At 54.9% G+C, this 7,963-nt stretch overlaps 1 protein-coding gene across 1 annotated transcript; it reads left to right on the plus strand.

The window, feature by feature from the left end:
* The first annotated feature begins 559 nt into the window (after positions 1-559).
* Positions 560-6,177, plus strand: LOC117090084 (keratin, type II cuticular Hb1). The gene is made up of 9 exons (XM_033221994.1): positions 560-1,010; positions 1,800-2,008; positions 2,812-2,872; positions 3,631-3,726; positions 3,939-4,103; positions 4,366-4,491; positions 4,765-4,985; positions 5,264-5,295; positions 5,595-6,177. The coding sequence occupies exons 1-9, from the start codon at positions 642-644 to the stop codon at positions 5,831-5,833; spliced, it is 1,518 nt and encodes a 505-aa protein (XP_033077885.1). The 5' UTR covers positions 560-641; the 3' UTR covers positions 5,834-6,177.
* The last annotated feature ends 1,786 nt before the right edge of the window (positions 6,178-7,963 follow it).

Below are 7,963 nucleotides of genomic sequence, written 5' to 3' on the forward strand. Positions count from 1 at the left end.
CTGATAGGTATAGATAAGGGATTTGGGAGTAGGCATGGAGGAATTGGGTTCCTGAGAAGGTGACTAAGTTAGAGATTCTGTAAACGTGGGACTTTTGGGGTTCAGAAACAAGCATCTCGTTCAGAGAAACCACCAAACGCCCCCCAAGTTCCACATCATGAGATTCCCCCTCCCAACATTCCTGGCTAGTCCTATCAGCACCACAGACAGCGGCATCGACAATGTCAAACCTGCAGGACAGAAAGAGCAGCAGCCCCGCCCCTTCCCTGCCATTCCAACCTGAGTCACTGCCCACTCCTTCGTCCAACGTCAGTTTCCTCAACTGTGTATTGGGAGGTTGAGGTGGGTGTGGCGGACGTGAGTTGGTCCTTTGAAGAGGAAAACTGCAGTTTAGGGCAAAGGATCATAAACATCTGGCTGCTTTTGGGCACCAATTAAGCACATTAAGTGAGGAGCGACAGCAGCTACACAACTCAAGCCCATAAAGCCTTCTAATTGCTTCGACCCACGTGGTCACAGTCTCCCTACTTATATAAAAGGCCTACAGAGGTGCAAGCAGTGAACGCCGGACGCCCCGAACACTGTACTCTCCATTCGGACGTCTCCATCCTCAGAACCTCCTCTCTTCCCCAAAAAGCACCATGACTTGCGGATCTTACTGTGGTGGCCGCGCCTTCAGCTGCATCTCGGCCTGCGGGCCCCGGCCTGGCCGCTGCTGCATCACCGCTGCCCCCTACCGTGGCATCTCCTGCTACCGCGGCCTCACTGGGGGCTTTGGCAGCCACAGCGTGTGCGGAGGCTATAGGGCCGGCTCCTGCGGACGCAGCTTCGGCTACCGCTCTGGGGGCGTGTGTGGGCCCAGCCCCCCATGCATCACCACCGTGTCGGTCAACGAGAGCCTCCTCACACCCCTCAACCTGGAGATCGACCCCAACGCGCAGTGCGTGAAGCAGGAGGAGAAAGAGCAGATCAAATCCCTCAACAGCAGGTTCGCGGCCTTCATCGACAAGGTGGGTGTCCTGGATCACACCCTTCCTGAACTCCCACTACCTACACAGCCAGGGCTGGGCACTGAGGATGGAGTCAGAGTCAGAAAGACCTCTGCCTGCCTGAGATCCCAGTCTGATGGGAGAGGCACTCAGACACACAGACACACACACACAGGCACTCAAGACGCAGACTCAGCTGACAGTTCAGATAGGGTGAGCTTGTGGAGGAAAAGCGTGGCCAGGCTGCTCTGGGGCACAAGCTAGACATCAGGGATTTGGGGGTGGGGGACATGTGACCACTGCTGCTGAACTCAGAGGGGTTTGGGCAGCCCCAGGGTGAGAAAGTAGGGTGCACTGACTTCCAGATGACATAGGGGAAGAGCTGGGACAGCTGAGCTCCCTTCCAGATGATGATTCAATTTAGACACCCTCTCCTTGGCACCGTCCCCAGAAATCCCATCTGTGATCTGAACCTGGGTACTCTGCCTGTGAGGGATGCTGCCTCACCTGGCTTCAGAGTGAGGAGCGGAGCCTCCACTTGTGTTCATCTGCTTGGGGTCACTCAGCTCCCCAGAGAGCAGGCACTGACACCACCCAGCCCTTGCTCCATTCCTGAGTGGGAAATCTAGACATAGGTCATGACCAGGAAATCCAGAAATTGTCTGTCTCCCACAGTCCACCTCTACTCAATCTCAGATAAGCTCCAGATTTGGGGATTTCCTTTAAACTATCCCTCCTCCACCAGGTCCCCAGAGCTGTCTTTGGGGGCACCAGAAGCCATCTGTCCCTCCTTCCCACCCTGAATGGCAGGTGCGCTTCCTGGAGCAGCAGAACAAGCTGCTGGAGACAAAGCTGCAGTTCTTCCAGAACCGCGAGTGTTGCCAGAGCAACCTGGAGCCCCTCTTTGAGGGCTACATCGAGACTCTGCGGCGGGAGGCCGAGTGCGTGGAGGCTGACAGTGGGAGGCTGGCCTCAGAGCTCAACCACGTGCAGGAGGTGCTGGAGGGCTACAAGAAGAAGTGAGTGAGGGCAGGAGGGATGCTGGGCACAGGAATGGGGTTTAGGTTAAATACACTGGATCAGACAATACGAACTCCCAGGTAGGGTGAGTGGCCATGACCACTAGGTTGACCGAGGGTGGCGGGGTCTTTTCATTTGTGGAATCTTTGCCCAGACACCTGTGTAAGAGGAGGGCTGTGACTCCCACTACCTGTCTCTATCCCACTCCAGCCTTCTCTTCCCTGAGCCACATCACCCAGCAGCTCTCCCCTGCGCTCGGTGGGGAGGAAGCCTCTGCAGGGTCCAGGCCTTCTCTCCTGACCCTCAGCCCCGACACCTGTAGCACCTGTCAGATGTGAGCCCAGGGTCTCTCACGAGTGACAGGTCTAGGGCTCTGGGTGTTCCCACTGCCTTCGGTTCTAAGTTCTGAGGGTCTGCGGGTCCAGGAGTCCCCACACCTGAGCTGGGATTCATACCAGTGAAGGGAGGCTGGGGCTACAGGCCCCAGGAGGATATGCTGTTTACTCCCAGGATGGGGTTGGGGGCTGAGTCCTATTTGCCTCCTGGGGGACCTCAGAGACCCTTTGGGAACAGGACTGGGAGGTACCAGGTGAGCCCTCTTCCTCCCCAGTTCAAAGTGGAGAGACAATCCCAGAGACATCCCACATCCAACCGGAAAGGACTCAGCTAGCTTGCCAGGCCCGGGCTGTGGGGGGTGTTTCTAGTACTGTCCCCATGGCTGTGATGAAGTGTGATGTGATGGGGGCTCTGCAAAGACCTGCCTTGCCCTGACCTCCCCTCTCTGCCCTCTGCTCTGCCTCAGGTATGAGGAGGAGGTTTCTCTGAGAGCAACAGCTGAGAACGAGTTTGTGGCTCTGAAGAAGGCAAGTGACACAGGATTGAGAAGCACAGATCTGTGGGATCTCAGAATGACAGGCTCTTCCTGGGGAGACACAGGGGGTCTCAACCTCAGTGTGGAGCACAATGACCTTTCCACAGCAGGATAGGACTGCCCAGGTGCAGGTCATTGGATGGAGTATCCAGGGTCTTGTCAAAGGGCAATGACCTTGGAACATCTACCAGCACCTGCCTTGGGCGAGGGGATGGCTGCACTGTCCTCTGTGTGTCCTGCTCTGCTCCAGAGGTTGTGGTCTGTTGCTGAGTCCCCTGGAGCCATAGCAGATACAATGTCTCTGCTGAGAGACAGTGCAGTCTGTCTAGCATTTTGGGGAGTCTGACCTTGAGGCACAGACACAATCCTAGGGCCTAAGAGAGGATGGAGCAGAACCAGGAGCAGGAACTGGGTTCTTGGAGCACTACTGAAGGACAGGAAAGGGTCAAGGTGTGAGAGCAGGGGGTCAGTCTGGGCAGGCTTCCTGGAGCAGGAGAGGGGAGAAGGGAGAGACAGGAGGGCAAGGAGGGGTGAAAGGCTGGTGAGTCATGCCCAAAGCAAACAGGATGTGTCCTCAAAGGGGCAGAGGATGCCAGCTCATCCCAGGAAGGGCAGAAGGGAAGGAGAGGCATGGGAATGGGACACTGGGGACTGCTTTCCCCTGGCTGCATGGAATGGATGGGCAGAGAGACGAGTCTGGGGGCTACATTACCAGGGTCCTCTGAGCTCCAACACTCCCCACCTTTGCAGGATGTGGACTGCGCCTACCTCCGCAAGTCAGACCTGGAGGCCAACGTGGAGGCCCTGATCCAGGAGATCGACTTCCTGAGGCGGCTGTATGAGGAGGTGCGGGCCCAGGGGCCAGGCAGAGACCTGGCAGCCAGCAGAGAGGAGAGTTGGGGGTGGGAGTATTGGACACGATGTGGGTAGAGGTTGCAGTCCCTGAGGCTGTGTGAGGGGGCAGGGCTGGGGACCAGAGAAAGCCTGAGAAGGTGGAGTCAGGACATGGTGGGTGGGGCTGTGTTCTCAACTAAAGTCACTGCCCCCACCTCCTGCAGGAGATCCGCATTCTCCAGTCCCATATCTCAGACACCTCCGTGGTTGTCAAGCTGGACAACAGCCGGGACCTGAACATGGACTGCATCGTCGCTGAGATCAAGGCACAGTACGACGACATTGTCACCCGCAGCCGGGCCGAGGCCGAGTCCTGGTACCGCAGCAAGGTGAGTGGCACAGGACACCTGCCTGCTAGACATGGCAGTGGGAGGGATGTGAGGTATCTATTAAATAGGCTTCCTTTTCTGGGGACGCTGGTCCCTGGGGATGAGAAGAGATGGCTGCCACTCTGAGGTTAGGGTGGCAGGGCAGGACTGCCATGTGTGGTTGCACAGGCTGAGCACTGTACAACCTGCACAATCATCCGTGGTGCCCTGAATGGATGCGAAGTCCCACCCTGAGCCTCATGAGCATCTCTACTTCCCCCAGTGTGAGGAGATGAAGGCCACGGTGATCAGGCATGGGGAGACCCTGCGCCGCACCAAGGAGGAGATCAACGAGCTGAACCGCATGATCCAGAGGCTGACGGCCGAGGTGGAGAACGCCAAGTGCCAGGTATGGGGCATCTGTGCCCAAGGTCAGAGAGACCGAGGGCCTAACCATTGTCACATAGCCTATGTGTGCCCTATCTGGATCTCAGCATTCATTCTCCAGCCCCTTTGTCCATGTAGAGTCCCTGGTTGTGGTCTCTCAGTGAGTCCCAGGTGATGAAGGCGAGAGGCTCTGTTCTGGGGTGCTCCCAGCTTGGTGGGGAGCATGGTGTCATCCAGGTAAGCATCAGAGAGACCCAGGGATTCTGATCTACCTTGTTCTCTCTGTTGTCTTCAGAACTCCAAGCTGGAGGCCGCGGTGGCCCAGTCTGAGCAGCAGGGTGAGGCGGCCCTCAGCGACGCGCGCTGCAAGCTGGCCGAGCTGGAGGGCGCCCTGCAGAAGGCCAAGCAGGACATGGCCTGCCTGATCAGGGAGTACCAGGAGGTGATGAACTCCAAGCTGGGCCTGGACATTGAGATCGCCACCTACAGGCGCCTGCTGGAGGGCGAGGAGCAGAGGTGGGCCCAACCAAGCCTGGCCCAGAGCCACCCTTCCCCATCCCTGGCACAAGCCTACCCTTGGCCTTGGCTGAGCAAAGGCCAGGGCTCCGGGGGGAAAAAAAAAATTATTATTATTCACTTCCGCTTTGGGGAGGGCTGGTGTGTGAGTTTGTCTGAGGCAAGGTTTTCTCTCAGACTCTGTTCTTAATCTACCAATTGTGGACACTACGACCTGGGGAGCTTTTTCAGCCACTCTCGGGCAGTTACTAATGTTGCTTTTTCTCTTTTGCCCTCAGGCTATGTGAAGGCGTTGGGGCTGTGAATGTCTGTGAGTATTTGGGGTCCGGTGTGGACAGATTTACTACCTCCCTGTGATGGAGGGCAGAGTTTGGAAAAAAGGAGTGTCACTGAGATTGAATGTAAAAGAGTGGGTTGGCATCACAACAGGAGGGATTTGGGGTCAGACACCTGAAAGACCCCATCTCTTGGACTAGATGGACCTACAATTGTGCACTAAAGATGCTTCTGACTTTTCATACCAGAGCTCAGGTCTTGGGCAGGGGCGGTGGTCAGGGAGGCAGGATGGCTTGCTCTCCAGAATTTTGATTCAGCCTTCGGGGTTCACAGGTGTCAGCAGCTCCCGGGGCGGGGTTGTGTGCGGGGACCTCTGCGTGTCAGGCTCCCGGCCAGTGACTGGCAGTGTCTGCAGTGCTCCGTGCAATGGGAACGTGGCGGTGAGCACCGGCTTGTGTGCACCCTGTGGCCAGTTGAACACCACCTGCGGAGTGGGTTCCTGCGGCGTGGGCTCCAGTGGTATCAGTTCCTTGGGTGTGGGGTCTTGCGGCAGCAGCTGCCGGAAATGTTAGGCACCCCAACTCAAGTCCCAGGCCCCAGGCATTTTTCCTGCCCTGCCTTGCTCGGCCCATCCAGTCCAGGCGCCTGGAGCAAGTGCTCAGCTACTTCTCCTGCACTTTGAAAGACCCCTCCCACTCCTGGCTTCGCATTTCTCTGTGTGATCCCCCACTTCTGGGCTCTGCCACCCCACAATGGGAAAGGCTACCCTAGAAAGAAGTCCCCTGGCACCCACAGGAAGGGGCCTCAGGAGCAGGAAGGGCCAGGACCAGAACCTTGCCCATGGCCACTGCCTTCCTGCCTCTCCCCTTCTTCCTCTGCCCTTGATCTGTGTTTCAATAAATTAATGTAGCCAACCTGGGTCTTGTCTGCATCTCTATTGCCCTCCTCAGGGGTCAGGGTTAGGGAGGGTCCCCAAAGTCACATGAAGCAGCGAAAGGCCCAGGCCAAGGGTCTCCAGTACAGTTCTCTATCCCTCGCCTCAGAGAAGGTTCAGATTTAGCCAGGAGTTGTGCTAGGCCCCTATTTGATGTGACTTTATCCACACAACCCTAATGATACACCTTGCAGATGAAGAAGCCAGAGTTCAGAGGCACTCAGTATTTGCAGCAGGGTCCCCCACTGAGTTGGGTGGTTCATCTGGGGTTTAAGCCCTGTGTGTGTCGCTAGTGCTCATTTCACTAAACTGCAGCTGTCTCCCAGAAAACATCTCATGCATATCTGGAAACTGATGGATCATGAAAATCAAATTCACCAATCACTCAAAGCTTGAGGCAACATCACCCATTGCTTTGACAGGGAAGACTCATGCCTGAGTAATTTATTGGAATTCTTTAAGGGGTGAACACATGAACATGATTTAAAGGTTCAAAAAGTCTTTGACGTTGGCTTTCTTTTTCTTTTAAATGGAGTCACTCTGGGGTTTTGGAGACCTGCCATAGCTAATACATTTCCTCAAAGACAGAAAACAGCACATAGCAAGATGATGTGGCATAGGGAGGGGACACAGACTCCAGCCAGACTGCCTGGGCCCCAAGCTGGGCCCTGGTCCTTCCTAGTTGAGTGGGGTTGGGCAATGTATTTACCCTCTCTGTGCCTGCTTCCACACCTCTAAAATGAGGATGATAGAAAGGGCAACTACCTCATAATTTGATGAGTGGATTAAAGGATTTCATATATGTAAAAGGCTTACATAGTGTATGCCACAAAATTATCACTCTATTTTTTATCATTAGTGTTATTCTTTTGCAGAATGTAAAGTAGAAGTCCCTCTAGGGATCAGGCCTCTTATGGCCAACCTCTTATTATACTTATATCTGTGATCAGAGATTGCAAGTACAGAGAGAAATCTCCGTGGTTACCAGGGCCATTCAGCTCCTTCATGCATGGAAGTATTCTCTTGACACTGATGAGGAAGGGGAAGGGGAAGATGACAGCTCAGCCCCACTATGGGCCAAGGTGGCTCCCTGAACATATATCTTTAGGCCAGGGTGAATCTCTACACTTCCAGTCCAAGGCCCAGAAAATGCAGCAGAAATGGGAGTCTCCCACCCCTACCCTTCTGGGCACTAGAAATGATTAAGAATATTAAGAGACCAGAAGTGAGTGGACTGAAAAAAAACAAAGTCTCTTGTAAAAGCTAGAATTGAACCAAGGTCTCTTAGCCACCTCTGATGGAATTCTGAGCAGGACAGAATCCCGGAAAGTTCCAGAATTTGTGATCAATCATTGCAACCAGCCCTCTATGCTGTGACATCACACAGCTCAGAAGCTGGCCCTAGGCCAGGTGCAGTGGCTCACACCTATAATCTCAACACTTTAGAAGGCCGAGGTGAAAAGGTTGCTTGAGCCCCAGAGTTAGAGATCAGCCCAGACAATATAGTGAGACTCTGTCTCTGAAAAATATAAAAACATTAGCTGGGCAAAGTGGTATGCACCTATAGTCCCAGCTACTCAGGAGGCTGAAGCAGGAGAGCTTGAGCCCAGGAGGTTGAGGCTGCACAGTGAGCCATGTTTGAGCCACCGCCTCCAGCGTGGGCAACAGAGCAAGATCATGTTTCAAAAAAATAAAAAAATGAGAAGCAGCAGCAGCAGCCCCTGTCAGAAGTCCAGACCTGAGACTCAAGCACCAGCTCCATCCCTCC

This window comes from Trachypithecus francoisi, unplaced genomic scaffold (assembly GCF_009764315.1).
Source record: "Trachypithecus francoisi isolate TF-2019V2 unplaced genomic scaffold, Tfra_2.0 Lachesis_group11, whole genome shotgun sequence".
Taxonomy (NCBI): Eukaryota; Metazoa; Chordata; class Mammalia; order Primates; family Cercopithecidae; genus Trachypithecus; species Trachypithecus francoisi.